This window comes from Protomyctophum parallelum (assembly GCF_964188405.1).
Source record: "Protomyctophum parallelum genome assembly, chromosome: 15".
Lineage (NCBI taxonomy): Eukaryota > Metazoa > Chordata > Actinopteri > Myctophiformes > Myctophidae > Protomyctophum > Protomyctophum parallelum.
This window is the reverse complement of record NC_139710.1, coordinates 36147705-36175204: the sequence shown is the minus strand read 5'-3', so window position 1 is coordinate 36175204 and position 27500 is coordinate 36147705. Positions and strand designations below refer to the sequence as shown.

At 44.7% G+C, this 27500-nt stretch overlaps 1 protein-coding gene across 1 annotated transcript in view; it reads left to right on the top strand.

Moving 5' to 3' along the window:
- Nucleotides 1-27500, top strand: part of LOC310871824 (transmembrane protein 132C) — a gene marked incomplete at both ends in the record, with an annotated part of 100773 nt that overhangs the window by 49216 nt on the left and 24057 nt on the right. The window contains 2 exons of the mRNA XM_083783459.1: nucleotides 22452-22657; nucleotides 27036-27099. Coding sequence (XP_083639585.1) covers nucleotides 22452-22657; nucleotides 27036-27099 — 270 coding nt within the window. The remainder of the gene's footprint in view (nucleotides 1-22451; nucleotides 22658-27035; nucleotides 27100-27500) is intronic.

Genomic DNA, 27500 nt, shown 5'->3' with positions numbered 1-27500 from the left:
CATACTGTACCATACTGTACCTTACTGTATGGTGTCATACTGTTCTGTACTGTACTGTACTGTACTGTACTGTACTGTACCTTACTGTACGGTATCGTACTGTACTGTACGGTATCGTACTGTACTGTACTGTACTGTATCATACTGTACTATACTGTACTGTACTGTATCATACTGTACCATACTGTACTGTACTGTACTGTACGGTATCATACTGTACCATACTGTACTGTACTGTACTGTACTGTACTGTACTGTACTGTACTGTACTGTACTGTACTGTACTGTACTGTACTGTACTGTACTGTACTGTACTGTACGGTATCATACTGTACCGTACTGTACCGTACCGTACCGTACTGCACAGTACCATACTGTACCGTACTGTACCACACTGCACTGTACCGTACTGTACTGCATCGTACTGTACCATACTTTATGGTATCATACTGTACCATACTCTACTGTACTGTACAGTGCCGTACCGCACGTTACTGTACCATACTGTGCTGTACTTTACCATACTGTAGTGTACTGTACAGTACCGTGTGTGTGTGTGTGTGTGTGTGTGCACACAGGGAAAAGGGAGGGGTCGGTTAATGTGGAAATTGTAATGTAATTTGCGTCACAGTGAAATGTTGCGCAATAACAGTATGTCATACAAAAGCAATATTTGTACAGTAAATATGACATGGATGCAATGTAGTGCAGATGGTTTTCTGTGGCATGCATCATTTTTTGTGCATAGAGAGATGTGTGCTAACGGAGTGATTTGGTAGGAGAAGTCGGACGGATAAACAGACATATTGCTTTGCATCCCCTATAGTAGTAGGATCTAGGATGAGCATCAAAACTATATATTTTAAATACTTTTCATTAGCACATGCTTGAATTTTACATTCCATAGGGCTGGACCACACATGGACTCCATTTGGTTTTGTTTTCTGCATCTTCCTCTGTGACCTGCCACCTTCATGTCATCTCTCACAGCATCCTTAAACCTCGTCTTTGGCCATCCTCTTACCTGGCAGCTACATCTTCAGCATCCTTCTCCCAATGTACCCTCATCCCTCCTTTTCACATGTCTAAACCATCTCAACCTCACCTCTCTTGCTTTATCCCCAAACCTTCTAACCTGGGCTGATCCTCTAATTTAGTCATTTCTGATAATGTCCTTCCTTTTCACTCCTTTTCACAACCATAGCATCCTTAATTCTGTCACCTCCAGCTGTGCCTCCTTTTCATCAGTGCCACCGTTTCCAACCGTACGGCATGGCTGGTCTCACTACCATCGTATACATCTTCCCTCTCACAAATAACTCCTGACACATATGTCCCATATTCTCAATACACTGGCTTCGCTTGCTAGAACATTTCCATCTCTATACTCACCGTAACCTGTTACACTACTGTCTACTGTCTGGTCAATTGGTACAAATCATTTTCTCCCTCCCTCACCATCTCTCTTTGCACTTACTGTACATATCATATACTTTATCTTAGCCCTGACCACTTCTTAGCCCACACCACCTGACATCACATCTCTCTCTTCTTACCCATCATCTAAAGAAAACCCAATGGGCATTGCCCATTGACATATATTCAAGTCTGTGTGTGTCTGTACATCTGTAATCCACGTAACTCGAGAACCGTTTGCCCCACCGACTTCAAATTCGACACACACATTCCACACCCCCACAGGGAGTGCAGTGCCCGGTGTCGAGTCGGTCGGACCCACGGTTGTCCAGAACCACCACAAAAGGTGGCGGCCATCTTTGAACGCCAAGATGGCCGCCTTCTGACATCTTGATGACGTGGCCCCCCTTCCAAAATGAAATGTATGGTTATGGAGAACATGTGGAAAAAATGTGGCGCTTTTGTAAGCCGTGTCCACATTATTTTGCTAAGCTACCGTACTAGAGAGCCTTCGTTCTTAAAACCCATTTTGACCTGAGATCAGATTCAAAAAATGTCTTCTACATACTTCGACAGTTTTCTGAAAAAGCTATGTTTCTATGTCAGTCGTTCTTCGATTTTTCAAAAATAGCAGACCTACAAGCTCGTAGCGCGCCACTCGGTGGCGTGCTATGAGCTTGTAGATCTGCTATTTTTCAATAGCTAAAGCATAACATAATGCTAACACCAAAAGGGGTTCCCGCCCCAAAATGGGTTAACTGCGACCTTCGGTCGCAATGAAAAGGCTTAAACCTTTGTGAATGTGTGCTTAAAAGTGAACGAGGCTATGTACAGTGAAGAAACGTTTATTTTGTTTTAAAGGTATATTCAGTGATTTCACTCAAAAAACCCTAGGTTTCGTTTTTGGCTGGGACCTAAGCCTTTCGTCCAATCAGGATAGAGAGTCAAAAACGAAACCTAAGGTTTTTTGACCCCCAGGGGTTAACTGGGGACAGGGAGGAACTCCTTATATGGTCAGCATACTCTATAGTAGAGAGGATTATCACAACAAAACAAAAAAATAAGTGATATTTGAATTAAGTGAAATCACTGAATATACCTTTAAGTAAGTAAAGCTTCATTTGAGAGAGCTGAAGTCTCAGCGGTGAGCTGCTTAAAACTCATGGAGGACACAATTAGAACGGTGTAATGAAGTCTGGGGCCCTGAGCCAAGTCTTCATGATTTCAAATGTTTGGAGAAAACCATCGATAAGCACCAAGCCACATCCAGGCCAGACGGGGAGTTCATTTATTTAATTCCGTTGCTGTCGGACATGCAGGAAAGCCTCCTATCTCCGTATCCTACGTTTTTTGTGCTGTTTTGTAAATGCATGCTTGACTACTCGATCATACTACAACGTCGCACGAAAGCCATCAAAAGTATAGCAGATCCACAAGCTCGAAATGCGCCGCGAAGAAATGCGTTTTGAACTTGTAGATCTGCTGCTTTCGCTATTTTTGGTTCTGAACCAATCAGAGCGTCACGTCCCTTCAGGCTATGGGACGTTACATAGACACTGTTTGTTTACAAGTGAGAGACAGACGGCCAACAAAGCATATATGTTTGTATACTATGTTGTTTATTTCTAACCGGCTATAATGTTTTCAGTTACATATTTTAGTTTGCTGATTAAGTTTAAAATGAATAATACACTGTCTGGATGTCATCTTGAATGAGATCAAAACCTGCAGCAATTAATGGCAATCAAACACGGTGAATGAAATCAAGATTCTTCGGGCCGTGTCATGTCATCACGCAGAACGTTTTTATTCAAAGGAAGTAATTCAATTTGTTTTTTATATGGACTTTTGATATGAATAAAATTACACAAACCTTGGAAATGTCCCTATATCTATTGTTAGGTATGACCAAATGATGACCACAGATATGCTCTAACTTAAATGTGTGAAAAAGGAATGTCTCATGTCACTACTGTACATCTTTAACGTGTCACCGCTTGTCAGCCTGTCACTGTGAGTGACCTGGCTCAGCGTGTCAAACATAACTGCCACCTGTCAATCAATGCTATTTTCTGCTTGTGCTTATGATGGACTGCCGATCGACCAGACAGTCACTGTCGTTGATTGATTGAATACTTTATTAGCAGGTCTGTTGACAGTACAGGTTGTACAGCCAAAGGTTATGTTAAAAGGATAACACGTTGCCCTCGGTAACCAACCCGCGGCAATAATAATGTATTATTAACCACTGCCAGAGGTGGGGATCGATCAATACATGACTGACCATAAACCTTATTGACTGAAAAACAATATCGATCACAGACAGAGAGAGGCAAACACATCCTTATTGATCCTGACGGATGAACAATTCCCCCCCAATAGATTGCCTTTGATTTTCTTTCAATTTCAACCACGGTAAAATGCATACAGAAACATCAACCACTGCCATGGCCCATTGTCACTGTGATCCTCTGACCATCCGGCCATGAGTCCGACACTTGGTCGATATCTATTGATCCATCGGTCAATACCTTCATGCTCCCTATAGCAGGCCTAATTTGGGTTTTGGCGACACGTCGTGAGCTTGTAGATCTGCTATATTTACAAAACAGCCTATTGTAAAGTGATAATACTTAAGCCTGTGGCTGCTTCTTTGGGACGTGCTTTCATAGACCTTTACCTGCAGCATATTAAGGTGGAAGTTGACCCAATATTGAATGACGCAGCAGAAAAGGGCAATGGTGCTGCCGGGGGCGCATACATTAGTTTGACGTACTAACAGTCCGACATGCAATAGTCCGACACATGCGTGGCCGGTTAATACTCACCCGTGGTTCCCGACATGCATTGCCGGTTAAAACTCACGCGTGGCTTCCCTGTGAGGTTAGGTTTCTGGTTTAAGGACTTCAGTGTTCTGTACAGAATAAAGAATGTTTGCTCTCGCCATCTTTGTTGAAGAAGAGTCTGGGCTATTGTAGACTTTTTCTCCAATGTCTGAGGTACGAGCCGGTTAGGTTTCTGGTTTAAGGACTTCCGTGTTCTGTACCATACAATTGTATACAGTATAAGTACAGCACAAAGAATGTTTGCTTTCGCCATCTTTGTTGAAGAAGAGTCTGGGGGCATCTTTGTTGAAGAAGAGTCTGGGGGCATCTTTGTTGAAGAAGAGAGTCTGGGGGCATCTTTGTTGAAGAAGAGTCTGGGGGCATCTTTGTTGAAGAAGAGTCTGGGGGCATCTTTGTTGAAGAAGAGAGTCTGGGGGCATCTTTGTTGAAGAAGAGTCTGGGGGCATCTTTGTTGAAGAAGAGAGTCTGGGGGCATCTTTGTTGAAGAAGAGAGTCTGGGGGCATCTTTGTTGAAGAAGAGAGTCTGGGCCAAAGAATAAGGCGAATAGCTCCGAGGTAACGACTCCGAGGCCGATTGTATAGAGCTGGCTGTGTGGGCAGGGTTCTGGGTGGGGTTCAGGGTTCTGTGTGGGCAGGGTTCTGTTTGGGGTTCAGGGTTCTGTGTGGGCAGGGTTCTGTGTGGGGTTCAGGGTTCTGTGTGGGCAGGGTTCTGTGTGGGGTTCAGGGTTCTGTGTGGGCAGGGTTCTGTGTGGGCAGGGTTCTGTGTGGGCAGGGTTCTGTGTGGGCAGGGTTCTGGGCTAGTCCAGAGCGAGGTCTGGGGAACCACAACAGAGCAGCCGGACGTGACGAGTATCCAGGAACAAAGGCAGGGGAAACCAGGAGACGGGAGTCTGTCTGGGAGTCAATGCAGGGAGCCTGTAACCCTCTACTCTGATCTGAGGAGAAGGGAGTCTGTCTGGGAGTCAATGCAGGGAGCCTGTAACACTCTACTCTGATCTGAGGAGAAGGGAGTCTGTCTGGGAGTCAATGCAGGGAGCCTGTAACACTCCACTCTGATCTGAGGAGAAGGGAGTCTGTCTGGGAGTCAATGCAGGGAGCCTGTAAAGGGCCTCACACACCGTCTGCGAACGCCGTGCGTCAAAACAGCCGCCTCCGTTATTTTCAATGAACCTATCCCACACCGGCGGCACCAGTTCTATTTTCCAGGCGTTGCCGCGCAGCAACGCGCTGTGCCGCGTCGCTGCGCACCCGGTGTGTGTTGGGCTTAACACTCCACTCTGATCTGAGGAGAAGGTGAGAAAGGCAGGGCAGAGTATGCGTATACAGAGGGCTGCATTACTGAGTGGTTGCAGCTGGCGAGGCGAGCAGACTCCCACGCACCTGTCTCCATTCAGACGATCTCAGGCATGTGTGCATGTGTGCACGCACACACTCGGTTTCAGAAGAAGTATAGTAGACAAGGGGGGCAGATGTAACAGGGAGGTGGACCACCCTCCTAGCATTACGGGTGATCACAACAAGACCTGTGTCGATATATAAATGTGCACGCATTGGACCCGTATTGCGATTGTGGCGAATTGTGAGCTTGTGGATCTGCTATTTTCAAAATTATCTTCAAAGACACATTTACATTTTTTGGGGGAATATGTTTTAAATATTTTCACAAACCTAATCTTGTATGAGGGTCCCTGGCAAAAAAAAGAAATGTTTCTAATGGGGTTCCGCGGCTAATGCAATTGCTCCTTGACATGAAAATATTTGAGACCCACTGGTTCAAACAACCTACAGCTACCTACAGCTACCAGCTGTCCTTACTGTCCTTCCTATTGACCTGGTTGTTCTGTACGTTGCATGTGCAGATACAAAGAAAACCAGAGAGCTACGGGTTCATGAAGTTGAACCTGAACACATTTTCTATCCGCAATACAGTGTAGCATACTTATTGAAATAATAATAACCTCCGCATTGTGACACATCTTATTATGATTTATAGCTCCGTGTGTTTGTTGGTCAAAAGTACGATCTAGATAGCAGTGCGCCAACAAAGGGTCTGACTGCCTGCTACTTGCACAACGTTGCCGTGAAAATTACAATGGCGTTAGTTGTAAACTATAGCAACAATACTTGCACTGCGCTGTGTGCCATTTTGGCCAAGATAGGGCCTCTACTTTCAATAAGCCTGTGTGCCTGTCGGTTGCCGATAAGGAGAACTCCAGAAAGGTCCGGCATCACAATTAACACATCCGTGATCGGGACGACCCGGTTTCAAATCTGCCAAACGGCAAACAGTCTTTATCAAATGAAAAGCATAGATACAACAATAAGTCTGTCTGTGTTGAAGTCTGCAAGCACAGCTCTTGATTAGGTCATCGTGGCGCCGCCGCAATGCCATTCTCATTCGTTTTCACTCCGACGAGCTTTCCAGTGACGACTCGTTCGTACAAAACGTAGTTTTGAAACGCCGCCAGCCAACAGATGTAGACAACAAGAGGAGTGTGCTGTTTTCCTTCAAGTAGTGCGGCACTTAATGGAAGAGGTCACAGCGTGGGTTTTTGGAGGCTGGAGATGTTTTTTTGTTCCTTTGTGCTCAGAATACTTTGATGGAGAAGCTTGTTTGCCTGCCCTCTGAGCTTCCAACAAGTACCAAGTGCTGAGTGCCACACTTTTCTGTTATTACACTGCTCTCTCTCTCTCTCTCTCTCTCTCTCTCTCTCTCTTTCTCTCTCTCTCTCTCAAAAACAGAGAGATTAAAGCCATTCCTCAGTGTCCTCAAAAAAGTCTAACTCAGCTGTTTGTTGGTGACACTAAATATATAAGTTTTTCTAAGTGGCAGAGTTTATGATTGTGTATCTTTGCCTATCTGTGTATGTGCATAAAGTATAATTATGTTTGTGTGTGTGTGTGTGCGTGCATGTGTGCATACGTGCGTGCGTGAAAATTAACATCTACATTCTACAAGATCACAATGCATAGGATCATGAAACTGGTCTGTTATGTTTGATATTTTTGAAAATATAACACTTTAAACAGGTGACCTTTGTCGAAATCTTTCAAAATTCAACATACTACAATGCAAAAAATGTGAAAAATCTAGCAGTTCTACAAGCTATAACATCTAGCAGATCTACAAGCTATAGTTTCGTACGACATTGTCACACGCAAAAACAGTATAGCTTCTTCTACAGTATATTGTCTATTTTTGGCACGTGATACAGTATAAAGTATAAATCAGGCTTTACATCTTTTGGTATTATGATTCTATCACAACAGTCAGTGTTGCGTAAATCCTTATTTGGCCTGAGGGCTTAACACATGCAGTACAACACACTTTAGTGAGTAGTTATCCCTTATAGGATTCATGTAATGATCTTTTGGTGACATGCCTGGAAGATTTACAGTACAATATCAACGTGAAAATCAAGCATTCTTTTCACCATCGCAGGAATACTGAGAACTGAGGCGCTGTAGCAAGACATTTAAGCTGGATTTATGCTGCCTGTGTGTTATTTATTAAACAGGCCCTGCAGGTGTTTGCAAGAAAGTGGCACAATACTCAAAGCAACACAAATCTCACAAATTGTGAGTTTGCAATTTTGCCCCGTTCCCCCGGCCACATTGTGTCCACTTAAAATGGACAGACTCTTTGTGTGCGTGCACAACACATACGATTATTACCCAATAGCTCCCATGTTCCAGAATGCCGTGTGTAGCGTGAAGTAAGTAAGTAGGTCGGGGAGGCTTATTGTCGCTATCAGCCGAGTCTATCCCTGACCAGTGGATCCCAAAGTGGGGTCCGGGGACCCCCATCAGGGACGGATTAACCCCTACGAGGGCCCCCGGGCCGGTAATATTTGCAGGGCCCCCATAGAGCGCGTGCGTGGCATTTTCGTCTTTTTAACCAAAGTTTAACAAAATTAACAGCCAATGAAGGGCCTTTTCAGGGCGTCAAACCTAATCATGGTCCCATTTCCCCGAAGGGCCCCTGAGAGACAAGGGCCCCTGAGTGCCAAGGGCCCCTGAGAGCCAAGGGCCCCTGGGCCACGGCCCCACTGTCCCAATTAATGGCTAATTTGCCCCTGACCCCCAGGGGTACCTGAGGGAGTTCCAGGGGGTCCCCAGCTAAATAGAACCAAATGGACCCTTATAGGTCTGTAACTGAGTCTGTAACTGAGAGTGTTCCATTTGTACACTCTCAGAGTTAAATTAACATTGATTTTACGATATAAATGGGGGTCCCAGAGATAGAAAGGCCATTAAATGGGGGTCCGTAGCCTAATGCATGTCAGACTGGGGGCCCTTGAAATGAAAATGCTTGAGAATCACTGCTATAGCCGTAAAAATCTTCTCTTACGGGGGTCACTGGCATATCTTTTTCAAATGGGGCCCACGGTCTAATTGGTGTCAATGTGGGGGTCCTTGACATGAAACAGCTTGGCACTGGGTGAAAAGAAAAAAATCACACCTGTGTGAACAGAGTGGTGCAACTCCCCTCTCTCCCCCCCTCCTCTCTCTCTCTCTCCCCCCTCTCTCCCCCCCCCCCCTCTCTCCCCCTCTCTCTCTATCTCTCTCTCTCTCTCTCTCTCTCTCTCTCTCTCTCTCTCTCTCTCTCTCTCTCTCTCTCTCTCTCTCTCTCTCTCTCTCTCTCTCTCTCTCTCTCAGATTAGCTTTATTATGGATATCAATCCGCGTCGCTGAGAACTATTTTTTCATTATTATTTTGGGTCGGCCTTTCCTTCTTTAGCATACCTAGACCGGATCGCGCATGCGAGCTGCCGTCCACGGGGGTCGGCCTTTCCTTCTTTAGCGTACCTAGACCGGATCGCGCATGCGAGCTGCCGTCCACCTCCCATTATACAGGCAGACTAAAAGCTGAATAACTCCTAATCTACGGAGCTCTCCATGGTTATTAGCGCGATGTCCGGAGGTCTTTGCTGATTATCCGGTGGTCTAGATGGAAACATTGGTGCTTTCTAGAGCAAGGATGGCTATATTTTAGCTCGCTAGCATTGACGCTATTTATTTAGCACAAGATGTGAGGCACGCGTTGTGCAGGCACGCGCATTGTACACACACACGCGGATATTGCTGGCCATTGCTGGTTTCACGCATGCGCACACCACTCGTGCTCATGACGGATACATGATACATACATGATACATGATACATACGGACATTCCTGGTTGTAGGAGTGGTTGCACCACTCAAAAACTGGGTTACAAAATCGTGGAATAAAAAAATATTAAAAAAAAAAGAAACAGCTTGGGAACCACTGCGCTAGACCCCTGCGAGACAAAACGTTGATGAGGTGGAGCGCACCGCCTACTGTATACCGTAACTGCACGACTTGCATGTCCACACCCAAGCCACGCTACTCGTACGCTGAGTTGGCCGTGCAAGCTCATAGCGCGTACAAGCCATAGACTGTAAAAAATATGGACAAAGCGTTCCCCGGGTCTAACATGAACGTAAAATGAAGCCTGTAATAATATGCTAATTCCTGATGTAAGTCGCCATCTTTGGTACCAGCTGGCCATTGGCTGGCTCCGTTTTGTATACCAGCTGGTCATTGGCTGCCCAGACAACGAGGCGGGACTTCCCCCCTTCTTCTCCGTTGGTTTTTATTTTGACTCGAGTGGGAGGGGAATCCCGATCATAGACTGTAATGGTAGCCACGCCCCTCAGAACATACGCGATGGTTTTTTTTCTTTATGGTCATTTTTTTAATTAATGGGACCATAATTTTCCAAAAAGAATATTATGACATTAGAAATGAGACTTTAAACTAGTGACTGGAAGAAGAAAGTATTCATGACCATGTTTATTAAGGTAATACAGTCTAGGTGAAGTTGGGCCAAAATACATGGGCCTCTATGGAGCTATGGGGCTTTTTGGGTCCGGTCCAGCGCCACAACAGGCCATTATATGAACTACCGATTTCAAATGAGGCTTCACGAAATATCTGGCTGACTGCCCCCCTGGTACAAGCTCATAGCGCGCCACCGAGTGGCGCGCTACGAGCTTGTAGGTCTGATCAAGAATCTGATCTCAGGTCAGAATGGAAAACTGTCAGGATGTAGGAGACATTTTTAGAATCTGATCTCAGGTCAGAATGGAAAACTGTCAGGATGTAGGAGACATTTGTGACCAGATTTGACTGAGAGACTGCCATCGCGCCACATTCCAGCTTTTCACCAGGAGAAAAACTTATTTTTATTTTATTTTCGACCCAAAAGGAGTTAATGGCACAGGCAGACTCTTCACATACTAGAGCATGTCTGAAATAAGTGTAAATATGAAATAAATGCTTAAACATGTAGCTATAGGTGTAATGTTAGAGACCACAGAAGTGAACCTTTCAAGCCTGTTTTCTCAACTCGCTGTTTTCTGCAAGACATCACTCTATAAGCCATATCTCCAAAACTGGTGGGTCAAACTGAACAACCAATATGTCAATTTGAAGCTATGGTTCCCTGCTTTGATATGAAATGAAAAAACAAAAATTCAAAAAAATCCAATGGCAGTCTCCTAGTCAAATTTGGTCACATTTTTTTAATCTGATCTCAGGTCAGAATGGAAAACTGTCAGGATGTAGGAGACATTTTTTAGAATCTGATCACAGGTCAGAATGGGTTAAATGGACACCCAGGATGTCACCGTGTACTAACTGGGATGTATAGTGTGTGCCTGCATCAGTCCACTGTAGCAGTGTGAATATATTGTATATAGGCCAAGTAAAACGCTCTTGTGCATCGGGTCGGCTTCCCACTGTACCTTGTCATGCCTTTATTGGATACTATGCCTGCTATATACACTCCATGTATATTTTTCACACCGACTTACCTGGGCTGTGGGGGGGGGATAAGATTGGGGGTAAATAGTTTGAGGCACTGACAGTCTTCCTTTGATGTTAACAAGCACAGAGAGAGAGAGAGAGAGAGAGAGAGAGAGAGATAGACAGAGAGACTTATGGCAGTTGGGAGACGGTGTAGGACAGATGGACAGCTGAGAGGGAGACAGGCAAAGCAATTAACCCATTTAGACCCGAGTTAAAAACATTCACTTTGAAAGAATATATTCAAAGATTTGCGCCACATTTTTACGATTTTTCAATAGCTAAATTATAACATAATGTTTAAAATACCAAAAGGGGTTCCCGCCGAAAATGGGTTAAAGGCATGGTTACTTGCACATACTGTATACGGTTTGATTTGTAAAACAAACAAGCCAAGAAACGCAGGGTGGACAGTTTCTTGACCATGACCATGACTAGAGACTTCTTCATACTGAATGGCAAATTGGCCTAGGGAAATTAAACGTTTTGATACAATTACACTTTTTTACCATGCAGGCTGGCTGACATATACTTTTGACTTTTGGAAATTTGAAAGGATTACTTTTTATGAACTGAAGAAGATACAGTATACAAAAGGTCAGGGTTTCTTTTTTTGTTAATTTTGTAAATTGGGAGTGCACTGATTATGTTGTTATTATGTGGTTAATACGTACAGTATAGCATAATACAATACTGACATTTTATTTTAAAAAGCAATAACTTTGTGTTTTCATTTTGGTTTGCAATACAGGGTTTTTATATAACTTGGACATAAAATGTATGGTTTTGATTGTTATACCCCTCTCGCCCAGCGCCAGTATACTAACCCTGTTTCCACTGCACATTTCTAAAACAAAACTGCTTTACACAAAACACTGAGAACACTATAACTCAACGTTATTGTCACGTCACAGGTTTACAGGTGTAAGAACGTGGTTTGAAATGTCTTTGTCGTATATAAGCTCCACCGTTGCAGCTCCAAGAAAGGTGGAAAGAAATAGATAATACAAGAAACAGAAAAAACAGGTTAGATATCAATATGAGCAGTGTGAAATACAGTATATCAGGTGTATGGATGTACAGTATACGGTTCAAATAGCAGTCGGATGAAGGCAGTTAACGCATTTTGAGCGGGAACCCCTTTTAGTGGTTACATACATTATGTTATAATTTAGCTATTGAAAAAGCTAGAGCTTGTAGGTCTGCTATTTTAGAAAAATCGTTAAAATGTGGCTCAAATCTTTCAGAAAATGTTAAAAAACTTGTATTTTTTAATTTTGAGGTCAGGCCTGAATGGGTTAAATAGCAGAGAGACCGAAGACAAGATGAAACAATATGTATCAAAGAGAAACACTTTTGAATGCAATTAAAAAGTCGAGAACCGAAGAATATAAGCCAAAAATAAAGTAGATGAAAATGATACAGTGCATCACAAGAGATTAATCCAAAGGCCCTCGATGTAAGACAGAGGCAAACAGAAACGTCTACAGCTTTGATTTAACCCCTTCTGGGCGAGAACCCCTTTTGGTGTTTTAAGGATTATGTTATCCTTTAGCTGTTGGAAAATAGCAGATCTACAAGCTCATAGTGCGGCACACGGTGCCGCGCTATATGAGCTTGTAGATCTGATCTTTTTGAATTTTTTTGAAAATGTGGCGCAAAGCTTTTAATATACAGTATATTCTTTCAGAGCGAACGTTTTTAACTCAAATCTTCGCTTCTGGGAGGGGGGTACCTGCGGAACAACATGTTTTCAGACGGGGGTCGTGGCAAAATACATATAGCCTAATGTTGGGGTTCCTTGACATGAAAATGTTTGAGAACCACTGACATTAGAAACATAGGGTTTTTCAGAAAACTGTCAGGATTTAGAAGACATTTGTAGAATCGACCTCAGGTCTAAATGGGTTAAAAAGACCTCCAGATACTGTATGATGCATACAATCTGAACGCTGTCTCTCCATGTTTAGTTGTGACTCTGGGGACGGATATAGCAGACCAGCTGTCCCAGATGACCTGAGAAGTCTGGATGGTTAACGATGAACACCCAGTCAGAAACATTGCAGTATAGTCGAGTATACTGAAGATGAAAGCAAGTTTTATTTATTTTTCTCCAAATCCTGCTGAAACGTAAAACCTTTAATCCTTGATGCCACAAAATAAATCTCCTAAATAAAATAAATGTTCTAGCTGTTTGTGAATGCCCTGCTTAATCATACTACAGCATCACACAAAAGCAGCAGATCCAGATTAAAACGTATATATTCTTAGAGTGATAGTCCATGATTTCAGCAAGATTGCTCACCTGGGTTGTTGTTTTTACATTATACCAACTGAAGCTGAGAGATTAGTATTAATCATTATTTTATTTGTATTTATTTTTGCTCCAAAAACGTTTTCTCATCTTTGTTGAATTGAAGAACATTCTGCCACATCCAATCGTTGATTCGTGCAATGGATCAAATTGCATAATTAAGGTAACATGTGCTGCTGTTTTCCATAATCTGAGCCAGCGGGAGCATTTGAACAGAAGAGGGCCCTGGATGGAGCCTTGGGGAACTCTGCATGTTTTCATTTTTGTCCGCTCAGATGTGTAATTATACCTATAGACACAAAGTAGTCCCTTTCCGACCGTTCAAACCAATGTAGTACTGTGCCAGAAACTCCCACACAGTTTCACTGTGCAGGAGAGACTATAGGAAAGTGGGAGACAACGTATATAGGAGAGACAGACACTATAGGAAAAGGCTCAGGCGGAGACAGCGTAGGACAGAGAGACAGTAAAGGCTCATACATACTTGATAGGTTATCACCATTTTAGGTGATAGCTTATCACCTAAAACGGTGATAAGAGTTGAGGCCATCATACTCGCGGTTATAAGGATTGACCCCGCCTCCCTTTGGTTTACCCAACTTCTAGACCAATCAGTGAACGGGGTGATAGCTCCAGAGTGAAAAGACTTGTCTGATAGTGAAATCAGAGAGATGGGTCTGTGTCCGCTGTGATAGCTGATCATCACCGCGGCTGACGTAATGGTGTAGTTTTCCAACCCTTTAAAAACTACACCGCGGTGATAAGCTATCACCAAAAACTGTATGTATGAGCCTTTAGAAAGCCAAGAGGGAGACATCATCGGAGAGACAGACAGTAGGACAGCTGAGAGGGAGACATCATCGGAGAGACAGACAGTAGGACAGCTGAGAGGGAGACGTCATTGTAGAGACAGACAGTAGGACAGCTGAGAGGGAGACGTCATTGTAGAGACAGACAGTAGGACAGCTGAGAGGGAGACGTCATTGTAGAGACAGACAGTAGGACAGCTGAGAGGGAGACGTCATTGTAGAGACAGACAGTAGGACAGCTGAGAGGGAGACGTCATTGTAGAGACAGACAGTAGGACAGCTGAGAGGGAATCGTCATTGGAGAGACAGACAGTAGGACAGCTGAGAGGGAGACGTCATTGTAGAGACAGACAGTAGGACAGCTGAGAGGGAGACATCATCAGAGAGACAGACAGTAGGACAGCTGAGACGGAGACGTCATTGTAGAGACAGACAGTAGGACAGCTGAGAGGGAGACGTCATTGTAGAGACAGACAGTAGGACAGCTGAGAGGGAGACATCATCGGAGAGACAGACAGTAGGACAGCTGAGAGGGAGACGTCATTGTAGAGACAGACAGTAGGACAGCTGAGAGGGAGACGTCATTGTAGAGACAGACAGTAGGACAGCTGAGAGGGAGACGTCATTGGAGAGACAGACAGTAGGACAGCTGAGAGGGAGACGTCATTGGAGAGACAGACAGTAGGACAGCTGAGAGGGAGACATCATTGTAGAGACAGACAGTAGGACAGCTGAGAGGGAGACGTCATTGTAGAGACAGACAGTAGGACAGCTGAGCGGGAGACGTCATTGTAGAGACAGACAGTAGAACAGCTGAGAGGGAGACATCATTGTAGAGACAGACAGTAGGACAGCTGAGAGGGAGACGTCATTGGAGAGACAGACAGTAGGACAGCTGAGACGGAGACATCATTGGAGAGACAGACAGTAGGACAGCTGAGAGGGAGACATCATATAGAGACAGACAGTAGGACAGCTGAGAGGGAGACATCATTGTAGAGACAGACAGTAGGACAGCTGAGAGGGAGACGTCATCGGAGAGACAGACAGTAGGACAGCTGAGAGGGAGACATCATTGGAGAGACAGACAGTAGGACAGCTGAGACGGAGACATCATTGGAGAGACAGACAGTAGGACAGCTGAGACGGAGACGTCATTGTAGAGACAGACAGTAGGACAGCTGAGAGGGAGACGTCATTGTAGAGACAGACAGTAGGACAGCTGAGAGGGAGACATCATTGGAGAGACAGACAGTAGGACAGCTGAGAGGGAGACATCATTGTAGAGACAGACAGTAGGACAGCTGAGAGGGAGACGTCATTGTAGAGACAGACAGTAGGACAGCTGAGACGGAGACATCATTGTAGAGACAGACAGTAGGACAGCTGAGACGGAGACATCATTGTAGAGACAGACAGTAGGACAGCTGAGACGGAGACCACCTATAGAAGACCTATAAGCCAAATTCCAAAACCCAGAATCTCGGCCACACTCGTTCACTCCAGCATGGTGGTGTTACGGTGAAATTGGTGACCTATTGAAATGTGTAGGCAATCACACAATGTCAGTGTCTGAACGTAAATCGTTGCAGATTGTTTAATTACTGTACTTAACCCATTCTGAACGGGAACCCATGTTAGCATCATGTTATGCTTTAGCTATTGAAAAATAGCAGATCTACAAGCTCATAGCGCGCCACCGAGTGGCGCGCTACGAGCTTGTAGGTCTGCTATTTTTTTGAAAAATCGAAGAACGACTGACATTTTTAGAATCTGATCTCAGGTCAGAATGGGTTAATCAGACCAGTGTGTGTCCAGTGGAAACCTCGTATGAATCTGATCTCAGGTCAGAATGGGTTAAGTACAATTTTGAGGTATTTGTGTAAAAATCTCAGTACTTCTATACTCCACTACATTTCAGAGGCAAATATTGTACTTTTACTCCTCTACATAATTATTTGACAACTTTAGTTACTATGTAGAACTTTGTAGATTTTCATCATTATCACAAACACCGATCTACAAGCTCACAATGTGTCACAAACACCGATCTACAAGCTCACAATGTGTCACAAACACCGATCTACAAGCTCACAATGTATCACAAACACCGATCTACAAGCTCACAATGTGTCACAAACACCGATCTACAAGCTCACAATGTATCACAAACACCGATCTACAAGCTCACAATGTTTCACAAACACCGATCTACAAGCTCACAATGTGTCACAAACACCGATCTACAAACTCACAATGTGTCACAAACACCGATCTACAAGCTCACAATGTGTCACAAACACCGATCTACAAGCTCACAATGTGTCACAAACACCGATCTACAAGCTCACAATGTGTCACAAACACCGATCTACAAGCTCACAATGTGTCACAAACACCGATCTACAAACTCACAATGTGTCACAAACACCGATCTACAAGCTCACAATGTCGCGATGTGACGCATTGAGTGCTTGTTTGGGTGGGAGCTTTCTGGCAATTGGTAGAAAGGTTTTTTATTTTTTTACACAATAAGCAGGCTATTGTTGTCTCTGCAAGCCCGAAGGCATGGAGACCAGGCACAAAACCAAATGTTTCACATCAACCAGGGTGACGATTTTTTTCATATTACTCCTACAGATTTTGTCCAAACATCACACATTCCATCCAGATTGGCTTAAGGAATGCCTCATATCATGAATGCAGCTTCCGATTGACGTGGAACGTTGCACGCACATTCCCACTAGGCCAAGGAAGTCGTTCTTCAAACTAGCCTCACAGTGGCTCACAACGGGCAGAATCACATTCAAATGTGGGCCTATAACCAACCCTTGAACTGTAGCTCTTATAATCATCATATTTTTTCTGATTTCTGTATTGATCTGAGCCTGAGACATTTTGTACAAAAGGGGCAACCCCTCAAACTTTGGAATTCAATCTTAGCCAATCAGGATGGACTCTGAAAAATCTGACAGATCTGTTTCGATCACATAATAGTTATGCGTACCAAATTGCATGTACACGCCCCCCCCCCTCTCCCTCTCTCTCTCTCTCATTCTATGCTCTCTTTCCCTCTCTCTCTCTGCAGTCCTCATCTATGAATCTCTTTTTCTCTCACTCTCCCTCCCTCTATAGCCCCCCCCCCCCTCCTCATGCTTTCTATCTCTCTGCCTAGCTTTTTACCTCTCTCTTTACAACTATACCCCTCTCTCTCTCTCTCTCTCTCTCTCTCTCTCTCTCTCTCTCTGCCATTCCAGTTCCTCTTATCCCGTTCCGCTTATAATTCAAACGCTTTAGATCTCTTTTTCCCCCCCATTTGATTTCATTTCCTTTCATGCCCCTTTTATTCCATCGCTCACACTATCCCCCACCAATGCCTTCCTTCCCTCTCTTCTTCCTTCCTTCCCTCTCTCCTTCCCTCTCTCCCTCCGTAGTTTGAACCATATAGTGATTGTCTTGGACACACCGTTGATAGAAGCATGCGTTGCAGTTTGCTTGTAGATATGGCAATTATCACTATTCATCATACAAAGAAGTTCATATAGGGCTTTAAAACGGTGTCATCTATCGGTTGTCCATGGTGCAGCTCCCACGCAGAAGTGGGACCCTTTGTACCCTTTTTATGGACAATTCAGAACATGTATTGAGCAAACCATAAACATGTGACAGCGTGACACATTTCTTACACATTTCTTTCTTAAAACAGTGTTTGTCAGTATTGCAACATTCCTGTGAGAACATTTAAGGGAGGATAATGTATAATTGAAAGAGGACCCAGAGAGGGCCCAACAGCAGACAAAGGCAGAATGGGTAAAGTTCAGTAATCCAAAATGCTTAAAATGCTTACAGGGTGAAACAGGGAGGCAGTGCAACAAAGGAAACTCATCAAAAAAAAGACAAAAATGTCATCCAAACAGTAACACACACACACAAGACACAAACAGCAAGCATTATAATTACAAAGCATAATACGTCAGTCTTATTTAAAACTTAGCCGATCTGATAAGGTTATCATATCTTTAGCATTGTTTTTCTCTGAATTGAAGCTCAGATTGAGGTGATCAATCATACAGAACATTGATGTTTTGGGAGCTCGATACCAAATCCCTGCGACCTCGCCATACTACAGTATATCAGCACTTCTGATGGAAGCGAAAGTAACTATAGCAGGCTGCCCGGGAAATTTACTTTTTTTTTTACTTCAGCTTTAAATCAGCTTTTGGGCTCTTCAAAATAAGACCTCGGGGCTGAAAGGCGTGGCAGAGGAAAGTGTTAAGTAAAGAAACTTTTTCCATCACTGGTAAAGAGACAGAAGTGAAAAAGAAAAACAGTCGACAGAAGGAGAAGTGTATATAAGTGTAGGGTGGAGACGGGGGAAATGAGAGCACGCCGAGGAGAACAAGAACGAATTTAAATTGGGAAATGAAAACACTGTTGAAAAGTAATGAGAGGGAGGGATGAGTGAAACGGAAGGAAAGGAGGGAGAGGACTTAAAGTAATCACGTTGATGCTGCAGGTTCATCTCAGCTGAAAATTACAGAAAGAACCTTGTTTAATATCCAAGAGGCATAATATGCCTCCCTTATATTGTCTCCTCCTCAGCTTATACTGTCTGTCTCGCGTATACACTGTCTCCCCTAGAAGCTTTCCCAGTGCTTAGTATCTCCTATACATTTTCCACCTCAGCTTTATCTACTGTCTGTCTTATACTGTCTCCCTCTCAGCTTGCCTATACGGTCTGTCTCAGCATTCCTGTTTGTATATCTCCTTATCTCCTATACTGTCTCCCTCTCCATCTACTGTTTGTATCTCCTACACCAGTGGTTCCCAAAGTGTGGTCCGCGGACCCCCAGGGGTACCTGAGGGAGTCCCCAGCTAAATGATATTTAGGAACCAAATGGACCCTTATAGGTCTGTAACTCTTGAGAGTGTACAAATGGAACCAAATGTACACTCTCAGAGTTAAATTAACATTGATTTTACGATATAAATCAGGGTCCCAGAGTTAGAAATGCCATTAAATGGGGGTCCGTAGTCTAATGCATGTCAGACCTTGGGGCCCTTGAAATGAAAATGCTTGAGAATCACTGCTATAGCCGTAACAATACGGGGGTCCCTGGCATATCTTTTTCAAATAGGGGGTCCACGGGCTAATTGGTGTCAATGTGGGGGTCCTTGACATGAAAAGGTTTGGGAACCACTGTCCTATACACAGTCTCCCTCTCAGCTTTCCTACTGTCTGTCTCTCTAACCCTGTCTCCCCCACTAAAGTGTCTTGTATTTGCTTCATTTCATGGTGCGCCTCATTAGCTAAACTGACTCTCAGCTCTCAGCCCACGCTGGACAGCCGGTCTCATGGAGACGCCCACCCAACGGTGAAAGCCCCGTCCAGTTGGCCCTCATTAGGGTTACATTAACATGTTGTCAGTAACAGAGTGCATTTACTTGCACACTGTATACTTTTTTGTGAGTAACAGTACTTTACCTTGAGTATAATTTTGTTTTTTTGGATACTTATGTCTGTCACTCCACTACATTTCAAAGACAAAGCCTAGGAGGGATAAAACGTGCATTATGAATTAAACAATAATAGTGAAAATAGGCCATCTATACAAGCTATATTTCATTATTATTACATATAATTTCTGGAAGAAACGGCAATGTACTATACTGCTAAAATCACATTTTTTGTTTGCATTTTTGAATACTTAACCCATTTTGGGCGGGTGTTAGCATTATGTTATGATTTAGCTATTGGAAAAATAGCAGATCTACAAGCTCATAGCGCGCCACCAAGTGGCGCGCTACGAGCTTGTAGGTCTGCTATTTTTGAAAAATCAAAGAACGACTGACATAGAAACAGCTTTTTCGGAAAACTGTCAGGATGTATAGAAGACATTTTTAGAATCTGATCTCAGGTCAAAATGGGTTACAAATCTATCTATATGTACAGTATATATATACTTGCCTCGAGTGGTGTGGAGTACTTTGCCCACCGCTGCGTCTGTCCTCATCAGCCCTCTGCCGGTTTGTTTTGGTTCTGCTGCGTCTGTCCTCATCAGCCCTCTGCCGGTTTGTTTTGGTTCTGCTGCGTCTGTCCTCATCAGCCCTCTGCCGGTTTGTTTTGGTTCGCTGACCAGCTCTGCTGTAACAGGATGGAAATGGGACTGACACCTTCCTGGTCTCACTGACCAGGGGGTCGTCTGCTGTATCGGGATGGAAATGGACTGACACCTTCACGGTCTCGCTGACCCAGCGCTGCTGTAACGGGATGGAAATGGGACTGACACCTTCCTGGTCTCGCTGACCAGGTCTCTGCTGTAACGGGATGGAAATGGGACTGACACCTTCCTGGTCTCACTGACCAGGTCTCTGCTGTAACAGGATGGAAATGGGACTGACACCTTCCTGGTCTCGCTGACCAGGCTCTGCTGTAACAGGATGGAAATGGGACTGACACCTTCCTGGTCTCACTGACCAGGTCTCTGCTGTAACGGGATGGAAATGGGACTGACACCTTCACGGTCTCGCTGACCCATCGCTGCTGTAACGGGATGGAAATGGGACTGACACCTTCCTGGTCTCGCTGACCAGGTCTCTGCTGTAACGGGATGGAAATGGGACTGACACCTTCCTGGTCTCGCTGACCAGGTCTCTGCTGTAACAGGATGGAAATGGGACTGACACCTTCCTGGTCTCGCTGACCAGGTCTCTGCTGTAACGGGATGGAAATGGGACTGACACCTTCCCGGTCTCGCTGACCAGGTCTCTGCTGTAACAGGATGGAAATGGGACTGACACCTTCCTGGTCTCGCTGACCAGGTCTCTGCTGTAACAGGATGGAAATGGGACTGACACCTTCCTGGTCTTGCTGACCAGGTCTCTGCTGTAACGGGATGGAAATGGGACTGACACCTTCCTGGTCTCGCTGACCAGGTCTCTGCTGTAACGGGATGGAAATGGGACTGACACCTTCCTGGTCTCACTGACCAGGTCTCTGCTGTAACGGGATGGAAATGGGACTGACACCTTCCTGGTCTCGCTGACCAGGTCTCTGCTGTAACGGGATGGAAATGGGACTGACACCTTCCTGGTCTCACTGACCAGGTCTCTGCTGTAACGGGATGGAAATGGGACTGACACCTTCCTGGTCTCGCTGACCCATCGCTGCTGTAACGGCTAGCAGATTGTCTGTGACGGGTCCTCCTGTCTGCTCCATGAAATACGACCGTAACATTAGAATTATTATTGTTTGTCTTTTCCTTTTTCATGACTATACCCACGTTTGTGATGTTTTAAGGCTAGTCGTTGATGCTAAATGCATCGTGCTGTATAACGAAAGCAATGTCAGCCCGGCCACTAGAGCAGGGGGCTTTAGTTCCGACATACTAACAGTCCGACAGTCATTAGAACGACACCGCATGTCGGACCTTTGGTGTGTGAGCCTTCTGTCGCCACTGGTGCCAGATTCCAGCATGTAATGGGTTAAATGTCATGAATAAATAATTTTCAATATTGTAAATGAATGGAAACTACTATTTGCTTAGGTTTTCCTCGTGACACTCACTGTATCTTAGTGGGTGGGTGGGTGGGGGGGGATTTACATGTTTACGTACTGTATAAAATGTGCTATCCTTGGAGTCCGCGGCTGATCACAGGAGTCTTTGTACGAACTGTTAGTCGATCAATCAACATCAACTTAAAGGGCTTAGTTTCGCTGTTCATGATAGCCTAATGGTGATTGGTGATGTATTGGCTGTACTGGTTGTAGTCTTGTAGACTATGCACAGACGCACGCACACGCACACTCAAACACATTACAAGTGCTTGACATTTTGCCGTCTCTGTCCCAAATCACTTTCAAAATCCCACATTCTACCCATCCAGCATTGCAATGAATCTCTCTCTCTCTCTCTCTCTCTCTCTCTCTCTCTCTCTCTCTCTCTCTCTCTCTCTCTCTTGACATTTAGGCAATTTCCTACAAACCATTCCAACTGTTCAGATACTTCAGTACAAAGGAATTGATTCTGTCTCTATCACAAGCAAGCCTGATTTATCCGTTGCATCGTGCGCTTGTAGATCAGCTATACTTTCACACAGTGAACGGTCAACTCATTTATAGTGGATGCAATGTTCTTGTACACTTGTATGCTGTACACTTATGGATTGTAGCTTTAAATAAACATTGCTCTCTCTCTGTCTCTCTCTCTCTCTCTGTGTGTCTCTCGCCCCAGGTCTCTCCGTCCTGTGACCAGGTGCTGGTGAACGGTAAGGAGATGCGCGGCCGCCAGTCGCTGGCGGTCAACTTCACCTACCTGCACCTGCGCAGCCAGCTGCGCCTGACGGTGTGGGTGCCCCGGCTGCCGCTGCAGATCGACGTGTCCGACACGGAGCTCAGCCAGGTCAAAGGCTGGAGGGTCCCCATTGTCACCAACAAGAGGTACATTCAGGACTTCATTTCTCTGACTTCATACTAGCACTCATAGTAGCACTATAGCAAAGGTTAGTTTCCTTTCAAAATAAATCTGTATTGGTATCGCCCCCCAAAAAAACGTGATCGGAGCAGTCCTGATATATAGAGGCAGCAGGTAGAAGAGGAGAAATGGCAAAAGTCAGAGAATGGCCTTTTGTATTACTGTATTACTGTATTACTGTATTACCGTCGTGCATCATTTATTCCTCATTTTAGTGACGGCGTCGCATGCCGACGACAAGTACTGCTAACACATTACTGTCACAAACGCACTACTGAGCACCGCCATGGAATGTTGTGTGTGTGTGTGTGTAAGTTAAGCTAGTGAACCTCTCCATTATATGTGTGTGTGTGTGTGTGTGTGTGTGTGTGTGTGTGTGTGTGCGTGCGTGCGTGCGTGCGTGCGTGCGTGCGTGCGTGCGTGCGTGCGTGCGTGCGTGCGTGTGTGCATGTCAGTGACAGAGCATTATAGAATAGTAGTCCGTACGCTCCCATAGTCAGAGCATTATTTCCTCTGAGGTCAAGGCCTACCAGCATTTACTGATGACAGCCATTACAACCACAGCATTACTGCCTCTGAATGGAGCATCCATTACATGCACGCACACAGAGGCACACGCACACACCTAGTCAATTCCATTGTCTGCCGTGTGTGTGCATGTGTGCGTGCGTGTGCATGTGTGTGTGTGTGATTGGGGGCATGCAAGCGAGAGAAGGAATTTATAAAGTCGATGTATATAAAGGACACCTTTTGAAGGAATGACGACAATCATGTCACGACACGTTTATATTTGTGACGTCACACTCCACTGCACAGTGAGTCCTTTGAATGTGAACACACACACACGCACACACACACACACACACACACACACACACACACACACACACACACACACACACACACACACACACACACACACACACGCACACACACACACACACACACACACACACACACACACACACACACACACTCACTCACTCTGTGGGTAGTGATGCACTCTGCAGGACTCCTGCTGGTGTTTGATGAGCCTCATCCCTACTAGACGAAGGTGTGTGTGTGTGTGTGTGTGTGTGTGTGTGTGTGTGTGTGTGTGTGTGTGTGTGCAGCGTGCATGCGTGCCTATACCAAAACATGCTGCATTTGTTTGCCTTACATGTGCTTTTGCTGTGCGTTTCTGGGTTCTAGCGTGCTTGCGTGTGTACGCGGGTCCGCGCACGCGCCTGTAACCGTGTGTGAGTGTTTTTGCGTGCGACACACAACCTTTCTCCATCTTGCCATCCTCCCATTCCGTTCTGCAGGGCCCATTTTTCAATTTGGGCTATCAATTTCTGCCCAGATAGCCTCCCACCATCACACACACACACACACACACACACACACACACACACACGCACGTGCACTCGCACAAACATGCACACGCGCACGCACACCTATCTCCCCCTAACCACCATCTCGGCGAATGAAACACAGGCGCTATTTATGAGACATGCACCCTCACGCAGACGACACGGGCCAGCCAGAGAGGCCTCTGGGAAATGGAACGAGAATTCCTGTAATATCCTACCGTGTTGTCACAGCCTGAGATGGCTACGGCTACAGAAGATAGAGAGGTGTGTGCGTGTGTGTGTGCGTGTGTGTGTGTGTGCGTGCGTGCGTGTGTGTGTGGTTAGGTGCAGATATAACGCGGTGGGTGGTGAGGAAGAAAGAACAAGCGACCATGACAAAGAAAGAGAGAGTGAGAGAGAGAGAGAGGGAGAGACGTTTGCTCACCGCGGGGAGTCGCTTGCTCTCCGAACCGCACGGTTTCTTTCCCCCATAATGTGACAGTGAAAGCTCATTTACACTTCACCGAACGGCGGTGTCGCGGACGCGGACGCCTCCCTCGCGAGCAACATCGGCTGTTTTCACCCTCGCATGATTATTATTCTTGCATTTGTCTTGGTTTTTCTTTTATCTGAGTTATTCAGATATTCGTTTCTTCCTGTATTTTATTTATGTATAATGTATTCATTTATTTCCATTTTGTCGTTTATCCGCGCTGCAGGCGACGCGTCGCTAGCAATGGCAACGGCGCTCTGCGCGAGACGCAGGTTTGCACAGGTTCACACATCACACGCATGATTGGCCCCATGCGGGACGCCTCCGTCTACTGATTGATTGAACACGTCTGAGACCCAATCCCGTCTAGACGGGAACGGTATCTGCACGCTGTGCGTGGGGGACATTAGCCCATTCTGAACGGGAACCCATTTTGGTGTTAGCATCATGTTATGCTTTAGCTATTGAAAAATAGCAGATCTACAAGCTCGTAGCGCGCCACTCGGTGGCGCGCTACGAGCTTGTAGGTCTGCTATTTTTTGAAAAATCGAAGAGCGACTGACATTTTTAGAATCTGATCTCAGGTCAGAATGGGTTCATCAGACCAGTGTGTTGTCCAGTGGAAACCTCGTATGAATCTGATCTCAGGTCAGAATGGGTTCATCAGACCAGTGTGTTGTCCAGTGGAAACCTCGTATGAATCTGATCTCAGGTCAGAATGGGTTCATCAGACCAGTGTGTTGTCCAGTGGAAACCTCGTATGAATCTGATCTCAGGTCAGAATGGGTTAGGGGACATTTTGGGACTGTGTAGTCGCTGCCAGTCCGGTGAGGATAGCCTCCCTCCGTCACTGGACAGGGTGGGGGTAATCGAGTATTTTAGCTTAACTGTGTTTGAAGTCCTGGTTTTGCAGTGGTGTGTAAAGTACATTTACTTATGTACTGTATACTTTTCGAGTATTCGAGTATTTCCAATATACAAAACCTTTACTTCTACTCCACTACATCTCAGAGGCAAATATTGTACTTTTACTCCACTGCATTTATTTGAAAACCTTAGTTACTGTAGATGTTGAATATTATTTATTATTAATTAGCCTACAAAACATGTATTGTACACAGATCTCGGCCAATTGAAAATAGCCGAACTACACGCTAGTAGATCTGCTATTTTCAAAAGATTTGTAAGTATTGATGCCAATACTTTTGTACTTTTACTGAAGTATATTTTTAATTCAGGACTTGTATGTATACCACTGAGCAACAATAGTGTCTATTCTATTCTAATCTATTAGACATCCGTCAAAAAATGGGTTATAATTGGTCTAAAAATGAAAATGTTTTAGCGGTCTAAGCTTAGCTGAGAGACATTGATTAGCAGTTTTTTAAAACATAGACCGTCTATATGGGCCATTCTACCGAATTGGTTCAAATTCAGAGTTGGAAATTGTGTGAAATTTGTATGCTATTTTGGAAAAACTTTTACCATATTCATGTTGCACCAGATCTAAGGGACACATATTTAGTAAAGGCACACTCAATTATCATATTGTATTTTAATAATGTATTGGAATATCTTTCATCATGTTACTAATTAGTGACGGAATTGTTTCGGTAGTGACAATTTTTATCTAGTTTTTAACTTAACTCTACAATGCTAGGCAGAAAATGGCTAAGAAAAACAGAACTGATGTACATGGATAGAAACATCACATTTAGCAGAAAAAAACTAAATTGTATATAATCTATAAAGCCACACACTGATTTTCAGACTTTGGAAGACATTAAGCTGAAGTAAACTAGCTACTCATCATTTGGCCATGATGAATTCTATGTCACTTCTTGGTGAAGAGTGTGGGGGTGTGCCTGGTGAAACAGTAGAGTACTTTTTCCACGACTGCTGTTTGGTTTTGTTTGCTTGGTAATGGCAGAAACCTCCAGGGGAACACACTTGTTATTTGTGCCCATGATGAGTCATCGACAGCACGTTCAAGCGACTGCCTATATTACTCATTTGGTATTTGGTATTAAAGCCCAAAGGCACCTGGCAAACCAGCCTTCATGTGAGCTGCCCTGGCAGCTTGGAATCAGATCTGAGGTGTAAAGGTTGTTCAGAGTCAAAGACTACTAAAAACTGTCAGATTGCAACAGACTAGAAATTGTAAGTCGGCCGATGAAACATTCATTTTCCCCATGCAAAGTAGCTTGCGGTGCCGGTTTTCAGTGTTGCCAGTTCTGCTTATTATAAGCGACGTTGTTAGTTGTTAGTTTTTCCTGTAGCTTAATATTCATAGTTGCACGGTTTGTTAAACGTTTACTCTTTGATTCGATGTGGACCTTTTGGTTCCTGTTGGTTCTGTAACTATGACAGATGAACCCAAATGGACCTTTACAGGTTTGTATATTGATTGTTTGTGTCCGCTTTCGGAAATACTGGTCTACATTACTGCTGCAAACACAATTACCACTTAATCTTAGTATCTCTCTCTCTCTCTTCCTCCCCGTCCCCCCCCCATCCCAGACCCACCAGGGACAGTGAGGATGATGATGACGACGAGAGGAAGGGCAAAGGATGCACCCTTCAGGTACGGTTGCTGTGACTGCATAAACTTCAAGCTGCCAACTTTGTCCTTAGTGCTGCCGCTGCAGCTTTTACAGGCTTGTGTGCGTGCGCGCGTGTGTTTGTGTGTGTGCGTGTGTGTGTGTGTGTGTGTGTGTGTGTGCGTAAGCGACAATGCAACACCATGATTGTCGGGGCGGCGGTGGCTCAGGGGTAGAGTGCCTGGATGGTAACCGTAAGGTTGCCAGTTCGAACCCGGGCTCCCCCAGAGTTACTGTCGAAGTGTCCTTGAGCAAGACACTGAACCCCTAATTGCTCCCGATGTGCTGGTTGGTGCCTTGCATGGTTTCCGCTGCCATCGGTGTATGAATGTGTGTGTGAATGGGTGAATGTAATGCACAATCTCTGTAAAGCGCCTTGGATAAA